Here is an 18,250-nt window from a genome sequence, read left to right as displayed (position 1 = left end):
AAGCTAAGAATACAGCGTGAACACACCACTGTACTCTGAAGCTTTATTTAGCCGCCTAAATTATCAAAGTATTTTTAACCTCTGGAAAATGAGAACAAGATTCAAAGCATAAAGGCAATTAAAAAGACAGGGATTACTCTCATCTGTTAAGCATTGCAGCAGGTCTGAGCTAGAATTCAGCTAAAGGTAATGCCATGAGTGAATAAGGCAAAGCATAGGCCTAGAATAACGCCTACAGTTCAGTTACAAGGCAAAAATACGTTTTTAAGTCTCCAAAGTACCAATGGACCACAGTCACTTATTAGAAGATAGTAGATCTTTGATGAGATTTATTTAAATAACTACACGACATAAAGCACTCCAGTTATTTACTCAATCTTTAGCTTCCCACATTTTATGGCCTTCTTTAATTGAAAAGTATAGCCAAATTCATGACAGCTGCTGACCACTGTCTAACTTTCCAGCAATTCCTCTGTAATTCTGTTTCCAGACTTACATATGGAAGACATGGAACACTGTCCATATGGACTTTCAAGTACAAAGCACTTGAAGAGGATAGAGACCGTTTTTTTGTTTACATATTTATATTGGTATTCATTTTAAGTAGATATTCATAGTAGAGCACTACTTGTGTTTCTGGAAGGCTGTTTCCATAAGTCAGCCTACAAGCTAAAATTTCAAATAGCTCTTGAGCAAAATATTTCTTATATTCATAGTGTCTGAATACTAGGCTTTCATAAGTTGTAGCCTATGCATCTTACATTCTCTTATCTGTTATTTTCTTATCCAAAGAAGTTAGAAAGGTATTTCTTTTTAGCTTCCTTGGAATTCCTAAAGTCTTCTACAAATCACTGTGTTGAGCAGATAAATTTGTTTTTCATTTTACTTATTCCATGACGTTTAAATTGGTTTATATGTATTACACAATATGAACCATTTAGAAGTGGTCACACAACTTATTCATCTATATTAACTTAATGTTCCAAATGATTGTCCACATTTGAATACTTCCAGTGCTCTGGAAGAGTTTGTGCCTGTGCTCAACACTTTTGTAGCTGCTGTAGTTTTTAATCAGCTACAGTGTATCGCAATAATTGAGTCAAATGCTCAGGTGGTATAAACTAACCTGTGTCCTTAGAAGGAAATAGTTGGTAATTCAGTAAAGTTACATCAAATCTATTACTCAGTGTTCTGTAAACTAATTGTAATAAACCCAGTGTATCAGGTGAGCACCTAAAATTAATGTGCATTACATCAGACATAAGGTTTGAGGTGGGAACTGAGTTTTAGGTATAATAATACCTTTTCTTTCACTGTAGGTAGGAAATAAAGCTTTCCTTGCCATTAATTTAAAGTATTTCTCATTTACTACTTATGCCATGTAACACAATAGAAAAAGCCTTAAGAACAGCATCCTCTCAGCAGATTTAAAGAGCAGTAGAAAAAAAATATAACACTTTGAGTATAAATCCTGATGATTCTCAGTGCAGAGCAGTTTTCAAGGTGGCAAAATAATTCTATGTAAATAGAAACTTGCACGAGCCCCTTAAGCATCTGTTAAGGTGCTTACAAAAAACATAATTTAAAACTCTTTCTGAGTCAATATGATTCAGTAGTTGGAGAGTGACAGGAATTTTATATACAAGTTAAAAATGGATGACTGGTTAAGCAGAACAGCAACAACAGTAATTATTATTTCGTTTACTGAATACTATTTTTAAGTCTGTAGTACCTGCACATTCCATTGCCAGCACAGGTGAATAACTATACTATAAAAATGTTTTAGTCTTTCCAGGTTCTCTTGTCATAAAAAAAAAAAAAAAAAAAATCCAGAAATAAGGATAGGAGATGGACTACTAGTAAAGGACGAAATTAAAGGGGAAAAAAAAAAAAAAAAGGACTTTGTGGATTCACCAAATCATTTTATAGTTTTGAGAATGTTTAGAATAACCCAGTTACACCCAAATTCTTGGAAAATACATGTCTGGAATTCCAGACAACTATAAATATAATCTTAAAATTGACCAAAATGTAGATTCCTCTAATGATCCACAGAATCAGCTGCACAAGAGCTTCATTTTCCTGTCTAATAAAGGTACTCAGAACTGTTAAGTGAAGATTGTCTTCAATTCCTTTTGTCTTTTTGTCAGATGAGTCATCATCCACAATGCTGAAAGTAGGGAGGGATTTTGTAATTTTCATTACATATGTCCTATCTTAAACCAGAGGTGATCAGAGGACAAGGATGTGCTGGAGGATTCTGTTAAGACTAGCTGCCCACCTACCTGAATGGGGAGAAAAGTGATTATTAACCATTTCTGATCCCCACCATTATTTTGGGGAAGGCAAAGCATTTTCCTTTCCAAAGCAAATCAATAAGAATTTTTTTCTGAGACATTGAATTTTCAAGTAGTAACTGTTTCTTCCACCACTGTATATTCTTATCAGGTAGTAAGGAAAGAGGATTGCAAGTTTGGTACTAAAAAGATTCTTTAATGGGCTTATTTTTAGTTTTGATAACCATTGTATTTAGGTCTTTGTAATGTTTACCTGCATCTAGACAATAGCATCTTTGTTTCAGCAAGTATTAACTATACTATATTTAACTTTATAGATAGGCATGGTAAAAGTAGAAAAAGGAGGCAGAATTCAAACCTATGAAATATCATGGGCAAAACATTTCTTCGTTTCTTCATGGAAATGCATGAAGAATTTTTACACTTATGTTTGCCTTCAGTTCTGTTTAAAAAATTATTATCTGCCTTTCTTAACAAATAGGGTGCTTCTCACATTACTGTCTAATTACCCTGAACTATATCTGGTATTATCTATTTGGTTTAGATATGTTCCCGATCTTATGAGTCTCTTCTGATGATCCTGCTGCCCTTATAATTTATCCAGCAAGCAGTGAATTGGCAATGAGTGCAAAGGACAGGCACGCAAGTTGCCTAGGTCTCTCTGAGTGAGTAGCTTCAGAACAGAAAGAGCAAAGAGACTGAGATTCTTGCAGTTCCTCACAAATCCCATTGACTTTTCTGCAAAGGGCAGCTGGGGTGAATTATTGGCGCCACAAAAGTCAGTGGCAACATTTCTAGCTGTGGCCAGGCCAAGAGTTCTCCCTTTTTCACTTGTCTGATGCGTGCCTCTGTGCTCAATAATGGAAGCAGTGAATCTGTTGGAGCAGTTGTGTTGATATTGTTCTTATGTAAAGTCCTTACTACTGCTATTCCACTTCTTTTATGATTACGTCAACTGAACAGAAGCTTCTAAGCAGTAACCTGAATAGTGGTCCACTAGAAACTTTTGTCTGTGAGAAATTTTGTTGGCTTAATAGAGCATTTGAATATGTTTTGGCAAGCTACGTAAAAAAATCAGACATGAATTAGGGTTCACCTTAAAGTGACTCACTTTTCATTAAATGTTCATTGACTTCATGAATGACACATTAGAAAGTTTGGCTCATGCAGGTATAAGTGTACTTTAGTTCAGTCACAACATCAGGTACATTCAAAGCAATACAACTACTTCTCCTAATACAGTGCTTCTTTTGGTCCATTGAACAGTCAGTCTAGTCAACACTTTGGGCTCTTGTTCATGCCCAGTGCTCAGTTTCTTACTGTATTTAGGTCTTTGTGCCCCTTCGAAAATATTTAAATGAACAAACAAAGATTACATTTTGAAACAAATGCTGCAAAGTGCAAAAGCAAAGGTTTTTAGCCAGCTTCAAGGTTACAGGTATACAATACTATAAATGTCGGCTATATTTCTGTATCTCATTAATAGTTTTGGAGTTAAAGCTGATGCTAGCATTAAGACACCTAAATCCTGTTTGGATGTTCCAGATGTTTTTAATTTAATGACATATTTTTTTCACTCTGTAAATACCTCCTTGAGAAACTATATGATTGCTTTTAGCAACTTCACTGCCCCCAGCAATATGATCTTTGAGGATTCATATTCTTATACTATTTTTTTTAAGCTTATATAGTAAGCAGATAATACAATAAGGATATGAGAAGTGCTTCTTTATAATGTAAATTACTGGTTTTTCTGGCTAGATCTGTCACTATAGGAAGCTTTTTAATTGTTCAAATATTTTAAGCACCAGTTGAAGTAGGAAAACAATCCCAGGATATCTTATCTTTTCAGAGTCATGTTTTCCTAATCTGAAGCTCATATACTGCAATTTACCTCTCTCACTCTTTGGTCTTTGTATTTTTTCTCCTGCTCTAAACTATGTTTTGACAGTTAAATTATGACCCTTCCCAAAAAAATTTTTTCACAGACCTGTACTGGACTGAACAATTCCAGAGTCCACAGTTTGTCCAAGCAGATCATATTGATTCAGTCGAGAGCCATCTTCAGCCACAACCACTGACCTTGCTGGTTCCCGTGTCCATTCATACACAACCTCTGCTCTGGTATAAGCATCTAATTTAAAAGAAATACATTGCATTTCAGTTTTGCACCTTCTATTGCCATATGGCGTTATCAGAACAATGTTTTGAGCAGTAGTCTGAATATTAAATTATCTTTAATTATCTGAAGAAACCCACAGCTATCTTATTGGAACTATTTATCTGTGGGAAATATAACTGATTTTACAGGTCTGTCCATATGATGATTAGATACATATCTGCTTTAGGGCTGGATTAAGTTTGGTCCTCAATGGCATGACAATCTTTTTCTTTCTTACATCATTCCTATCTATGTAAAATCTGATTAACCAGAAGAGAGAGTGAAATGTGGAATTTCATGGGCATGCAAGGACTCCAACTCTTTTTCTAACTTTTAACTACTATCAAGAAAGAGGAGCCCCAGTCTTTTCAATTTGTCATAGTGTGGTGTTGTCTGGGCCACTGTAAGAAAATTCCCAGTGTGGCTTCAGTGATCTCATCATTGGCCTGGCTAGAGCTCTCCATTTAGTTATTCCCCTCTCGCACGCTCCTTGCTCTGTAAAACAGGCATAGCAGATATTTCAGAGGCTGTCTAGGCTTAAGTGAGTTTAAATCTGAATAAATCTATTTTTTTTTGCTTTGGTTGTTTCTGGGAAATGCTCACTCTCAAGTTCACATTTATTTGAGTCTTGAACAAAGCAAAAGAAAAACACTGTGGGCTCTCCAAACCTGAATAATCTTGTATGTTACACAGATAATTCAGTAGTATCCTACATGTGCCATCTAGGTGTTTTGTGCTGTTATTAGTATGTTATTTGTGTTATTTCAGGAATCAAACTATATCTAAATATTTTTAATCTTAGTCCCATTGTAAAATTCTTCTGTCATTTTGCGTAGTCTGGAGTCTGACAGCTCTCACTCTGAGCACTTAGGGTGGGAGTTAGTTGTCTACATAGAGGCATCTAGTGTCATTCTTCACACCTAAGAGTAAGACACGTATGGGACTGAATGTGCAATCAGAACCTATATAAAGCTTGCATCCACCAAAGGCAGCTGGAAGCCAGATAGGACATCTCAGGGCATCTAAAGTGACACTAGAGTCCTACCTATAGGATGAGATTTTCCCTTTTTTCAGGACTGGCAAGCAGGAAAGGAAAAGGAGGAATCTGATTCACTTGACCTAATTTGTGAGTTAGTAATTTTATCTTATCAGTGTAAGAGATAACAGTAACTGAAGAGGTGGTGTTGGCTGGAGTGCACTGGTAAATTAATTACATGGTATTTGATCCTTCGTTATTGAAGCCAAAGGGTGCTTTTACTCTCAGACTTCATATTCCCCAAGCACTGTAACATATACATAGCTTTTTGGAATCAATGGTAAATGCAAATCTACATCTTAATAATTCTGACCTTAAAAATTATGGCCACAGTAAGTACAAGAATTGGCTTGCTAATCTGGTCACATAAAGAAAGAGTGGCAATAATAATAATAATTTTCAATCATTTTACTTGTTCTGGAGCCTGAGAGTAGTTTGGAAGAGAGAGGACTGATTTCCTGAGCTGCTGAGAACCACTGGATTGGGTTGCAGGGAAGGGAGTACACTCGTCAGTGCTGGAAATGAGCTTGCCCTGCCCTGTAACTGCCAGATTCAGTGCTCTGTTCAGCTTCAGTCCTCAGCTTCCAAATCAGATACTGCATAAGTAGCAACACAGCCTTTTGCTCCTATCACTGCTGCTTTTCAAAGTGGCTGGAGTTTTAAACTGACAGATTTTTGTGGTAAGAGTTGAGGACAGCATGTGCCTTTCTGATTTTGTTTTGTCAACATATGGCGCTTTGTTGTTGCACAATCTCTTTAGCATTTGTCACATTGAATTTACATTGGAATAACCTCTAGTTTAAGCTGCTATTTTGGCAAATCACTTTAGCCTTGGAGCTGGGTCAAACATTTTTCAGCCTCTACAGTGTGGACAGAGTCCATAGGAGATACGCAACTCCGTCAATACGAAGCTTTTCTGAATCCAGCTTCAACAAGTGATCTGTAATGGTGGAGGACATGGAAAAACTCTTATCCAACTTAATCCAAAACAAACAGGGCTGGGCAAACACTATCTTGGGGAGCTACTAGGTATAATATTGTAGTCTGCATTTAAAGCATGGCTTTCATGACAATTAAATGTATTTTTCAGTAAATTTTTCAGTCCATTAAGACAATGATAAAGAATTGCTGTAGTTGTTTGACAGAAATGTTCTAAATGTATTTAAATATGATTCCCACTGAAAAAGTTGCAATTAAATATAAGAGCTGTTATTTTGCTATGTATAATGGCAAGTCCCATTTTTATATCTTGCTTGGGTCCAGCCATTTGTCCTATGGGAGATATTTCTGTTTATATCAGTAACTCAGCATTGAGACAAATATTCTGTAATCTGATAATTATGACATATAATCTGATGAAGAGGAGGGGAGAGGTCCATCTTTAAGGCCCTGTTCTGGACAGTGAATTCCCCATGCAGCATTTGCAGTAAAACCGTGTTACAGAAGGAATTCCTCCCCATGAGGTCCCCAGATTAGAAGCTCACCTGAATTTAGTAGGGGAATGCGAAGTTTCCCTGAAAACTCCTTGATTTGGTCTCATGGCCCTTCCCAGCATTTGGAGTTACTTGTTTTGCTAGGTCCTGTTTAGGACAGTTGGCATAATAGCCAGTTAGTGTTCAAAACAAAAAAATAAAGAAAATAGTCTGTAAAACATGACAGACCATGCCTGCACTCTGATCTTAGAATGTCAGTTATCTCTGACTTCAGTGTAAGAAATGGTCTTTCAATCAGAAAATCACTGATCTTTTTTTTGTTCATTTAAGAAAATTATGTATATTATGATAATTTTTTTTGCAGGATAAAAAGGAAACCAATTTAAATATAAAAGATATGCAGATACACTCTCATGTGTTCTTGCTATCTTGTTTTTCCCTTGTGGTGTGGTTCTGGGTTTATTCAAATCCATGTTATCCATCCCTTTTCATTCATAATTTCCGCATCTCTTAGACAATTAATCAAGGCAAGATCCTTAGTAATCTGGAAAGTCATGCACTTTGTGAACCAAGAGTACACTAATCTGGGACACAGCGGACCAGAAAGAACTCAGTGTAGGAAAAAAAATGGGAACTATTGTTCAGACTATGGAGTGTCTGGTGCTTAGGCTGTGGCTCAGTGATGCACAGATGTGGTGATAGGTGTCTTATCAAATCTATAAAAGCTCAATCAAGTAGTTCACATTAGTTCAAAAACTGTTGATGGTTTAACTTTGCAGTAGCAGTTTTTATGCACGTTAGCCATCTTGCCACCTCCCAGATCCAGTATTCAGCTGGCATAAACACTTTAATGTGCCTTTCAAAAGTAATTCAATCCTGCGACCACTCCTGATCTAACTGGGATCTCAGGTGCACAGATCTCCTATTATTAATCAAGAACCTACTGCAGCTATTTGCCCTGTTATTATCTGGAGGAAGGCTTCCCCCCACCCCCTTCTGTTTCACAGGACATTTGGAAAGATTTATTGGAAGCCTGTAAGAGAAGGAGTAACCTATTCTTGTCAGTTATACTCCAAGTTTGTATGAGCTTTTTGTTCTCTAAATCTTATCTAGGAGGCTAGTAGCTCTTTAAAGACAAAACATCAGTCCTTTCTCATGGTAAACATAGAGCTATTCAGCCCAAAGTAAATTATCACCTTGTCTGGTACCATGTGAAGAATGAATTGGGTGTTCTGTTTGTTGACTTATAAAATTGATCAAGACACTAAGTACCCATTATCAGTGAAACGACCCATTTCTACTAGAAAAAAATAGCCATTGAGGAAACAATTTGTACACTATTGCATCTTCCATACATTTTGTCTTCCTTGTTTGTGTTGAACCAACCAGAGTAAACCAGCTCTGAACATTTTCTTTTTTTTTTTTTTTTTTCTGTACTTAAAGAGTTGAAGGGAGGCTATACATAATTTTAAAAAATATTATGTTTAGCTAAGTGTATCAGTGTCAGGTTGGTTGCTATTCAAATTAAAGTTTAGGGGGAAATTCTCAATTCACAGAAAGCGTTGTCACTGATTTCAATTACATTTCACTTGTCCAGTGTCAGGCTCTATATGGAGATTTGTGAGATTTTTCACTTCTAGAAATGTTGCATGACTGTAATATGAATATTATATAATCTTAGGCAAAATTTTATTCTAAACATGCCAACACTATGGTAGGGGAATTATTTTCACCTAAACCAATTCAGTTATCCATGATCTGTATTACTTTTCTCTAATGTTAATTTTGGGTCTTATCAAAATAAAGCAACTATAAGATTAACAACATTTTCTATGTGACAAACTACTTCTCTAGATGTTTAGAGCAGACATTTTTCTCTTTTGTGAATGTCCAGGCATGACATTGGAGGATATTTAAGACACACATAAGAGGTTTATTATATTAAATATAAATATATATAAGAATAAAAATACAACCCTGCCAAAAAAGTGAAAAATACACAAAATTAAAACCTTGAGGTTTTCTCAGTTGCAAAATACTTTTGTAAAGTGGCCTAAAAACGGAGAAACCTCAATTTAAAATAAACTTACAGCTTCCAAATTTCAAGGGGCAAGCATGTGCATCCATAGGAAAGTCTTCTAAATGCATTGGACATTCTGCTCTCACAGTCAATCTATAATGGATTAATGAGCAAAAGGACACATTTATTCTAGTTTCATAGAAATAGCAAATAGACTTCTATTAAGACACATAGAATAAGTATAGCATAATATCTGTTATGTGATTAATTAGCAGCTAGAACGGGACCTGAATTGTCTGGCTGGGGGTGCTGACTGGCATGTGTAGACACAGCAGTGCGACTGGCTCTGCCCCTCTACCATGTTTCACTGTACAGCAGAGACATGCTCAGACTTCTAACTTGGCATGAGGATTAAAATCTATTAGCAACTGAAATTGCTTCCTTGCTGCCATCATTAAATCGGCCCACTCTGGATGTTCAGACATTTGCTGAAACCATTTCATTGCTATCAGCTTGGGTGCAAACATGTTTCTCAATAAAAGAGATTAAATAAACTAGAAACAGTCACATACCACACATCAGCAAGGATTGAACAACAATACTTGAATACTAGGCAGAAGATTGCATTAAGGCACTTGCAAAGGTGAACAAATAGAAATGGTTATGGTCAAAAAAAGAGACATATGTGAACAATGTGCTGCCAAGATAGTGTTCTTGTGGATTAAATCCCTAACAGCCAAGCATTTAGGAAGACAAGAAAAATTGACCTGGACTTGTATAACTACCAGCCAAGCAGATTCTACCCTAGCCTAGGCAGTCTTGAAAGATGCTGCAGAATAAATTGAACATATTTGACAGGCTCCCAAAAGCCTGGAGACTTTGTTTTCTCCAAGTACTTGTACTGCTCTTAAAAACATCTTTAAAATTGTTAAAAGAAAACTCAGCGTTCACCTATGTATGAAGCTATCCATCCAGACACTAAGTCAACAGAATCACTTTATACCTTGTTTGATTCCGTGGGAGACATAAACAGGGGATGTGTAGCTCTAGAGAGACAACATACCATTTTTTTTCATTGTTTAATTTGCAGTCTTTTAATCCAGAATGTTTCCATGACTGTGTACCATCGTTATTTCAAAAGGATTTATTTAACTCCTCTACTGACAACTGGATAGCTAAAGTTCAGTTATCCATGAAGAGAATAATATATTTCCAGTAAGAGTGATGCCAGCACAAAAATAGTTTTTTCTCCTAACTTTCCAAATGCTCTGGTGAATTGTTTTTCTTGTTATGAATGGAATAAGAAATGTCTGGTTTTAGACTGTTATGCTCTATATTCCCAGGCAGAAGAAAGATGAAGAAAGGGCAATGAATTCTGTATGCATCTGTTAGTTCTTAGAATCCACTTTCTATAGGTTCCAAAGATTAAAGACCCTTTTATATGATTTAGTAGTCTAGATTATATTAAACTTTCAGGTTTTATTATACTTTGCTGATGGAATCCTTGAAAGCAACTCCAAATTAAGGTCCTCTGTAAACTGATGGTTTCCTAATACTGTAGGCACCTTTTTAAAATCAAGCATTAAGACACATCCAGGGAGTGCAAAAGTAGCACAGCAGGAGGGGAAAAAAATAAACACTGCAAATGCCTCAGTTTGTCCATCATTCCATGGCCTATGGTGAAAATAATTACTAAGCAGGAATCAAATTATGCTCACAAAGGAACCTGTTACCTGTTTGGAAAATACGATGCTTTAACAAGTTAAACTGTCAAACTAAATGAAGGATACAATATTTTAGGGCTCACCTCATTGTGTATAGCAATGTCCCATCCTCTGTAATTCGTAATAGTTTGTTTGGCATCGTCATATTATGAGCCACTGACTTCTTTCCATTGTGAAAAAAGGTATCAGGTGTCCAAATTTTGCTGGCCATTAAATTATTTAACCGGAGAACAGTCATAGGTCCTTTGAATTTTAATCTCTCATCTTTCCAGCTTTGGCGAAAAAATACATCTATAGTGTATTCCTACATGAATTCAGAAAAAAGGGAAACACTTATGATGCCATACGTTGCAATATGAGAACTTGAAAAGTTATTCTTACCATTCCCTAAAAGCAAGATGACTGTTAATGAAATTAGCAATTATCAGAATGTTTATTCTCTATATTACTCCCAATGTACCCAAAGCTGGTTATTAAACAGTTACGTTATCATTACTGTGTTCAACAAAATTAATGTATATCAAAAGTTAGACAAGAATAATATAGTGGGAACAAAATAATTCACCCTTTTCACACTTTTCTTTCACCTTCCATAAAATTGTAATTTGAAGCTGTAGATATGTAGCCAGTATGTGTAGCACAGGAAGAATATGTCTCTTACAATTAAACAAGCCTGATGAGACAGGGTCTTACTAGAGCCTTTTGTTCTAAGTTTAGCATTAGCATAAACATGTAGTTAACCTGCAAAAAGTTCACAGTTCACTAAAATTATGTGGTCTGATTTATGAGACATGGAACGGCTCATTGGGCCAAATCACTGGACTACAGAGCGCACAAGTCGAGGACAGCTTTGAATCAAGGATTACAGTTTGGTTATGCAAGGATTGGGCCAACAGGGAAGAGATGCGGTGGCTGACTCAGTGTACATAGGGAGAATCAAAATAACCAACATTCACTATGAAATGAAAGGATTATTTGTTACAAAGCAACAGAAACAAAGTTAAGAGGGAGAGGGTGAAATCAGTAAAAATATGTTGGAGTATTTTACATAAAATATAGATGTACGTGGGGTTAAAATGTGAAAAACTCCTGTGGATGCAGTATAGTATAGTATTTTCCCAGGGAAAAATTCCACTCTGACATGGAAGTTCAGTATGGGATTATCCTGCCCCTTCCATCATTCATGACTATGATATTGTGATAAATGTCAAAAGCTAGCTATCCAAACACATTCAAAATTACCCTAAATTGGCTGAGAAACTGAACCTTTGCTGAGATCTCCTGCCAATGGAGATGGCAAATCCTGAAATAAAGGAAATCCCGATGCGTGAAGGCACACACAGCTATAAGGAAAAGAGCTGCCCCAAGGAATATGTTAGTAAAGAGAAACATTCTGGAACAAGTATTTAAAATATCTCTGCGGCAGAGTCCCTTAGACTTGTGATTTTTGTTTTAACAAATGGCAACACTCCATACAAGGTAAGCAGTTGTGAACTGTTTATTCCTTTTACAACTATCACCAAGTAAGAATGGTAATTCTTACTGGTGGTGTGTTTTTCCTGGTTTTAGGGCATGAAATGCCTAAATAAATTTCTTGTGGACATGGAAATGTTGTAGTTCCATGGGGTGTTCTTACTTTTGGTTTGTTTGGGTTTTGGTTTTTTTGGGTTGTTGGGTTTTTTATTTACATCCCACACCTGTGAATCATTTTGGTGCATACTTAATTGTATTTCCATTTTTTAAATCATGCGCTCAGTGAGCTGTTGCAGCCTGGATTTCTTCAGCTCCAGTGACAGCAGTTGTGCCTTATAGCCAACTACTTGCTTCAGAATGTTGCTGGGTCAGGGCCTTAGGTTGAACTGTGCGCAGAATCTTGCCCCATGTGTGCAGAAGAGTAGGAGAGAAGGAGGTTTTAAAAGGCAGTAGATGGCATTAAAATACTGGATTTCCTTCATATTTTACTAGCTCCAAAGAAAATTTCGTCCTGCACATATGGGAAAGGTAAAAGACATGCCCAGAAGGTGACATCATTTCAGTGTGCATGTAAGCCATTCCCTTTTTATCTCATTCAACTGCATAGAAGGAGGTGAGTGGGAGGTGGTACAGGTTGAGAGAAGGGAGTCTGGTTCTTCACTTTATATGAACACAAGGTTCTTATGCTGGAAAAGAACAAGGAGTCTGAGAGATTTGATAAGGGACTTGACAGTACAAGATAAAACTCAATTAAAAAGTAGCTGACAGGTCATGCCTGGCACAGACTGAATCTTTCTTTATCCCAAGCCACTGCACCACATAGGATGAATTCATTTCAGCTGAGATTTCTCAACTCTTTAGCTTTCACTACTGATTTTAACATGTACAATAATTCTCCCCAAATGAATCCTGACAGTCAGCTGATCTTTAAGATCAAGTCATCAGATACTCTGATTAGGGCTTTCTTCTACAGGATGGTGCCACACAGAAAAAGGGAACAGAAGGATTTCCTCTAAACCATGTGCTAAAGCAGTGGTCTATGTGCAAATGTATGAGCAAGATGAAATTCAGAATAAATTCTCCACAATGGAGACTCTTCATTCCTTAGTGTGCAGATAAAGAAAGAAGATACCTATCTGCACTCTGGCAGTAAGTTGTATGGTACTGAATATTTATAACACTTTGACTTAAATGTTCTCTAACTTACTCATCTGATATCTCTTCCTGGAGACTGTTTATTCACAGAGTAGACCACACTGTGGTCTATATCAGACAAAGTGCTGTACAGGAAGGTAGTAAGACTGAAATTTGTTCCCGAAGAGCTTACAGTACAAAAACAGTGGGAATGAAGGTTTACTAGAAAACAAAAATTTCTGTCTTTATGAAAAAAGTTAATTTTAAAATGCTTCATATATTAATATACATCAGAAATTTCACAAAATGAGTCATGTGAAAATAGCCAGTTATCTGTTGATTAGTTCAATCCATCATCTGAGAGCATGCCTGAAAACCTCCACAGTTCTTCCCAAAAAAAGATTTTTTTTAAAAAAGTGCTTTTCTCCTGTTTAACTTTATTCACAAGTTTAAGAACAAGCCAAGACATTCTCTTTATAGAATAACAGGTTATGTCTGTGCTCTTAAAAGAGTATATTGAGAGTGGGTAGGAACACCATGTACTCCCTGATATATCAGCCTACTATCTATATAACTGCCTCACTGGATTCCTGCAAACAGATGGTCTAGGTATGCTGATGTCTCACTGTAGCTGTAGTTTCATAACATATGGCGTCAGCTGGAATAGCTCACTGCCAGTTCCCAGCCATCAGTCCTGGGCTCAGACAGCAGTGCGTCGTTCCCTCAGTGTGCCAACACAGCTGCTTGTGAGGCCTCCTGGTAACCAAATCCCACAATCCAGTCTACACTTACTGTAAATCTGCTCACTGGAGCAAATCTGGGGTAGCCCTCAAATGATGGTGTCTACAGCCAACCTGTAGTATGCACAGAGGACTTCGCACTAAGTGTACATTGAAATTAATATAAACTTTACATTCTGGTAAGCTCTTTATTTTCTGTTTCTTTCTCTGGCTTTGATTTCACACTTACTTCCTTAAGCAAAAGAGTTAGCATGAGTAGGCTGCACACACATTACTTGTTAGGGGAGGTGAGTAGGAGTTTTACACTAAATACTTTTCTGTAATTTCTTAGTTTTCAAAACACATGAACACCTGCCTGTGTGTTTCTTCATCACACAATTTATTAAGAGACTGATTAATTCTTTCTCCCGTTTAACTAAGTAAAAATCAGGAGCCAATGTGGTATGTATGTTTTTTTAATTATTTCTGAGATCTCTTTTTGTAGGTAGTGATTGCTTATGGTGTAGTAATTCAGCTCTACTGAGTTATAGCTGAATTCAATAATTTTTTTTTCAAATATACCTATTCCTATTTCTGAAAGTAGATTATTTTTGGCTTCAGTATTTTATTCTTCCTTAAAATCCAAATCCTGTACAAGTATCAGTTTGTCCTAGGAATGTCAAATTAGTTTTACCTTCTACTTAATAATTAAATCACCTGAAACGACAAAGTATAAGTAGATGCTGAAGTCCAAACTTTATATAATCTCAAGTAATTCAGCAGGCCTATCAGTTACTCTAAATTTATGTCTACATGTAGGAAAGCATCCATATCCATTTGTTTATTAGACTGGCATTCATTACTGGAGTTTTCTAGTGAACCTGAATCAACAGAGAAAACAATAGTTTAGCCAGCTGAATTATAGAAAACAACTCCAATAAATATTAAGGCAAAGCATACGTTCACCCACATATATCTATCACTCTTCTTTTGGTCATTTCCCACAAGCATCTATGTTCAGCCCAATACTTTAAATTATGTTAATTTTCAGGAAATTAACAAAAGAGCTGTCCCAAGAAGACAGGTTTGAAGTTTTCTGTTTGTCCAGTGGTGATTGGTTACCTACTTCGAGACAGAAATGAGAAAGCAAGAAGTGTTTTGCTGAACCAACTACCAGAATACAAATAGTGCATGTCAGTGGTTTCTACCAATCTTTAATCCAGGGAATTTCCTCTCTTTTAATGTCTAATTTAGAGTAGTAAGTAGATACTGTAATTTCACAAGATTATCATAGAACAAAAAAGCAGAAGTCATTGAATGATTTTTTTTTAATTCTTCTTCATGGTGTATATAGTACTTAAGACAGTATTGTATATACGTGCTGAGGAGACAAGTCACCAGTTTAGCTATTTCCATGGATTATCCTTCTATTGTAGGTCTTCTCAGCAGAGTGACTGGTCAAAAAGTCTGTGCTGCCCAAGTTATTCTTTCTCATTTAAATACCATGGCATCAGCTGCAATTATAAATTTGACTGTAGTTTTATAAATGCTATTTTCCAAGCAATCAGGAATATGGTGTCTGTGCATAAAGTTCATTTAGGAAAATAAACTATCTTATAAAAGTTACTTTCTCTGTTATTGCATCCTTTAACATTGTTTTGAGTAGTCAGAAACTTGTAATAACCTGATGTTTAAGGCTTGTCTACAGTTTTAGTTCAAATTAAACAACTGACAGTTTTGTGGTAAGAAATGTTTCCCTTTCTGTCATAATTTTTTCTTTTTTTTTTTCCTTCTTTCTTTTGGTGAATGTATTTAGCTAAATGTAGCCAGCTGCAAGGCTGAACTGTTTTATTTTCTTCATTTAAATTAATGAGGATGTTTCCAGCACTCATCCTAAAACAGGATCCAGAAGATACTAGTAGCTGCAGACCAGGTGTTCCCTGTCAGTAGCAACCTACCTGTGAAGACCTCATTTATATGTAAAATTAAAGTTCCTTATCCGTATTTTTACACAATTTTTAATATCTCTTAAGACCAGGGCTCACAACATCTTCGTTCAGTTTTCTGAACTTCTCCATCCCCTGCAGTTATCCTGCAATTTGATTTTAATATTCATTCCATAAAGAAGTGACACTAATTCTCTCATTAATCTTCTCTTCTCTTTCAGAAGCCAAGATCTAGGAAAGTCACTTCCCATTGATCAGTAGCTTTTAATAGAAAAATACAGGTTAGACTGTATGGATATCACACTGTAGGCATAAGTGTTAATTGCATTTTAAGATGATGATCTTTTTTGGCAAATTGGATCAGTGATGTGTCAGCAAGGACCTGAACAATCATTCTCAGAAGAATACAGATCCAAACTCTAATGTATTTCATAATATATTATGTAGCAAATATAAGGTCTGTTAAAACACGTTATTAAAGTCACTGAGGCTGCTAATTTCAGGGCACTTAAATGCAGTCACAGCTAGCAGGAATGGTTGCACATAATAGCTGACAGCATTTTGGAATCAAGGGTTTAAAAAAAGCCCAACCTTAAAAGGAGTAAATAGGTTATTGCATAGTTCTTTCATCCTCCAAATTAAAAAGACGAGAGAAAATGGGTGCTGTAGAAATATATGACATCACTTACCATATCATGGTCTGAAACAGGCCCAAAACTGGTGACGAAGATGTCAGTCTTCACTTCAGTTACACGCTCTGATGAAGCAGGAAATTAGGACAGTGAGTGTCTATCAACAGTCTTCATTAGATCTAACCACTACCAATTCTCACAATAAATAGAAAAATTATTGGTTTTGATTAGCCGTTCTAAAAATGGTCTACAATATGATCCTGATAATTTACTGCTTCTAGATATAATTTCACAGTGAATATTGTCAGCAACAATTTTTTTATTAGTGTTTCCACAGAACTTTTTGAGACACGGCTTGTGATGCCACAGTACAGCAGTCATAGTTCCGCTGGCGTGTAAATCTTTTCACTCTTTGACTAATAAATCTTCTTGTCTGACAATATAAACAGTGCTGAATATTTTACACAGTACTCAAAAGTCTGACTGGGTACTCAGTGTTTCTGGGCAAGCTGAATGGAGGTCTCTAATAATTAACCCTGGGCTTATGAATTATGTATCTTGTGTTGAGACACAGGAACATGGAAGAAAAAGAGAATACATTACAGTGTATAAAAACATAACAATATTTTATTGGCATGACTTAAAAATGGCGGCATTACCTTTAACTGCAATAAACAAAAAGCAGCTGAAACTTTTCCAAATAAGTATCAGCTAAACTTTTCTATGACAATTTTTGACTTATGTATAAATGTTATAGTTTGTAAATGTTTTAGCTTCCTTTTTAAATTGATACGGGCATTAACATTAGATTTCCTTTAAACTACCAAATTTGTTTTATAGGCCTCAATGATAGATTAGTATAAATAATAACTCAGAAATCTGTAACACGTACATAACACAAGTTATATGTATATGCTATACTATACAGCTAGACTTCTCTGTAACTCCAAGGATGTAAATTTGCTCCATGGCATAATGTTCTTGGCCACTTCAGAAGAATCTAATGATTTTAGTAGCCACAAATGCTGAGTTTGAGACACCTAAAATGGTGCTGATCTCCAGAAAGAGACAAACCTCTGGCTTCTGCAGATCTACTGTTCAAAGTCACTTTGAGAAACACGTAAACTTAACCTCCCCCCTTCCTCTCCTCCCCTCTACACATACACACACACACAGAGTATCAGTCACTTCTGAACATAGTGGTATTTTCTAGGCCACACATCACAAAATATTCACCCAGGATGGCATATATCAAAATAACTCTGTTGATTTAAATATAGCTGCAGGGAGTAACACCACCTGGAGGCATAAATCCAGTGTTGAGTGGAGCTAACCCCATAAGCTTTCAGAATTTATAGTGATGTAAGTCTGAATACATTTACTGTAGTGCTATACAAGCCAGCATGGGGTTTTGGGTAGAAATTTTAGATGTGGAAGGAGTGATACATTTCCCAAATAAATTTCAAAAAAGAAATAAATTGAGAAATTTGGAATATTAAAAGTAATCCTAGAGAAAGTGGCTAACAGAAAAGTACATGCGTAGTAAGCAAAAGTCATGCAGTAGGCAAAAATTTTCCTAAGACTGAGAAACATATATATGTAGCTATCTATAATGTTATTTAAATATTGTAAAATAATTAAAACCCTAATTTAATACAACCCTCTAATTTCAAAA

General features: G+C 36.0%; 1 protein-coding gene across 3 annotated transcripts in view; it reads right to left on the bottom strand.

The window, feature by feature from the left end:
* Window positions 1–18,250, bottom strand: part of GABRA1 (gamma-aminobutyric acid type A receptor subunit alpha1) — a 48,510-nt gene that overhangs the window by 10,656 nt on the left and 19,604 nt on the right. For all 3 annotated transcript variants that reach the window (XM_074838992.1, XM_074838990.1, XM_074838991.1), the window contains exons 4-7: window positions 16,633–16,700; window positions 10,755–10,975; window positions 9,018–9,100; window positions 4,288–4,431 (exon numbers count right to left, since the gene is read on the bottom strand). In XM_074838992.1, the coding sequence (XP_074695093.1) occupies window positions 4,288–4,431; window positions 9,018–9,100; window positions 10,755–10,975; window positions 16,633–16,700 (516 nt within the window). The remainder of the gene's footprint in view (window positions 1–4,287; window positions 4,432–9,017; window positions 9,101–10,754; window positions 10,976–16,632; window positions 16,701–18,250) is intronic.

The sequence above is a fragment of the Strix aluco genome, chromosome 13 (assembly GCF_031877795.1).
Source record: "Strix aluco isolate bStrAlu1 chromosome 13, bStrAlu1.hap1, whole genome shotgun sequence".
Classification (NCBI taxonomy): domain Eukaryota; kingdom Metazoa; phylum Chordata; class Aves; order Strigiformes; family Strigidae; genus Strix; species Strix aluco.
Note: the sequence above shows the minus strand (reverse complement) of the source record. Positions and strands in the feature narration are given on the sequence as shown.